At 26.4% G+C, this 1888-nt stretch overlaps 1 protein-coding gene across 1 annotated transcript; it reads left to right on the top strand.

The window, feature by feature from the left end:
• The first annotated feature begins 31 nt into the window (after positions 1–31).
• On the top strand, positions 32–1065 carry LOC105447971 (ATP-binding cassette sub-family G member 4-like). The gene is made up of 3 exons (XM_011686318.1): positions 32–295; positions 455–573; positions 781–1065. Exons 1-3 carry the CDS (start codon positions 179–181, stop codon positions 1004–1006), a joined length of 462 nt encoding a protein of 153 aa, XP_011684620.1. The 5' UTR covers positions 32–178; the 3' UTR covers positions 1007–1065.
• Positions 1066–1888: the final 823 nt, after the last annotated feature.

The following is a 1888-nucleotide window of genomic DNA, read 5'->3' as shown; positions in this document are numbered from 1 at the left end:
CAAGTATGATTTTATTTAGCGTTATATAACTTTGTTACTAATTATTCCTTTCAGAGATAAAATTCTGGATAAATATCAAATTGCAATTAAATATGTTGTCATTGCTTTTAAGTCAATTATAATTTCGTTTAATTTCTAGATACTTTGCGCTTCATCCTTTCTGTTTATATCATACTACATGACCGGACAGCTAATGGAGTATGATAGAATTCTACAGGCGTGGGGCATTTGCTTATTAATTACGCTTTTTGCACAATCGGTTGGAATACTTATAGGCACAGCTGTTGACATTGAAGTATTACATGATACATAATTTACATAATAAATTATTAAACTATTTACTTATAATAATAAATTTTTTAAATTAATTAATCAAATTATACCGTACAAATTTAAATTCCATTTTTATTTAATATGAAAAGATAATGATAAAATTAAATATAATTTTTTCCAGTTTGGTATATATCTAGTTCCGGCAATCAGTATGCCATTACTGCTATTCGCTGGATTTTTAGTAAAAATAGAAGAAATACCAACGTATCTGCAGCCTATATGCTATTTATGCTTTTTCAGGTACAGACAATTTTATATCATAGTAATTATAAATTCAAAACTTTTAGCATTTAAATTTAATATTTGCGAATAATATTTTTCCGTATAAATCGTTTCTTATTTTATATAACAGATATTTGTCAAAAATTATTGTTTCTGTTTCTATGTAACATGTTTTTAATATATTTTTTATTTGTTACATTTTTTTAACATAAAATTTTATTGTAGATATGGATTTGAAGGATTAATGCAGGCAATCTATTTTGACCGTCCAAATCTGTCATGTTCGGAAATCTATTGTCACTGGCGTTCACCAAATAAGATTCTCGCTGAGATGGATATGCCATCAGTGCCATTTCACGTAATTCTGATAATACTGTGCTCTTGGATACTCAGTTTACATGTGATTACGTATGCATTACTTCATTGGAAAATCCATTATGCAAGAAAATAATGTGATAAGTTAATATTTATCTCAAACGAGAAAATATTTTCAAAAGACATCTCAAAAAATTAGTTAAAGAAATTTCTCTTTTCGCAACATTGGACAGAATGTTAAGAAAATTAATAACATAAGAAATAGAAAAATATGTAAAAACTTTTTATAAATAAATATATAACATTACTAATAACAAAATTTTTTTGTAAATGTTATTGGCTGCGTTCAGCAGAGACAGCAGCTTTGCAACTGTTATGAGATTCGTCAACATGCTTGATTTTTGCCCTTAGTTCTTTATGGATCTAAATATTCTAAATGTATAAACCTATCATATTAAAGAATTTTACAACAGTTGCAAAGCCGCTTTTTCTGCTAAATGCTGCCATTGTAACTAAACGTCATCACAATGCTCATATTTACTGTTATACTTCGACATTAATGACTATTTGTAATTTTTGAACTCTTTCTCTCTCTTTCTCTTAGAACTAAAAATAGATGGAAAGTATAAATTGAACTGAGATTAAATTTGAGTGGAAAAACCATAACTTAAGTTAAGAAAACTGAATACATTGTTGTATTATAATATAATTAAGAGGTGTAATTGATGACTTAAGATTTGTAGTTTTTTTAAAGATTTACACGGGATTAACTTTTCCATTGTAGCAAAAAATACAAACTTATTCACTTTTAAACAGTTAAAAATTTACTATTTGGCAGATCTATTTGAAATGCTAAATGTGAAAGCTAACTATCGTTGACTTGTTGATATCGTTATAAAGATTATACTCGTATATATGAAGATAAGAAGATTGCTTTAAATGATATTTGTAATTCAAAAATTATTGGCATCAATATTTTGGTGTTAGGATTTTTGTCATAAAATTATCTCTTCAATAT

Source organism: Wasmannia auropunctata, unplaced genomic scaffold, assembly GCF_000956235.1.
Source record: "Wasmannia auropunctata unplaced genomic scaffold, wasmannia.A_1.0 LD336090.1, whole genome shotgun sequence".
NCBI lineage: Eukaryota > Metazoa > Arthropoda > Insecta > Hymenoptera > Formicidae > Wasmannia > Wasmannia auropunctata.
The sequence above is the reverse complement of the archived record's forward strand: the minus strand, read 5'-3'. Positions and strand labels throughout refer to the sequence as shown.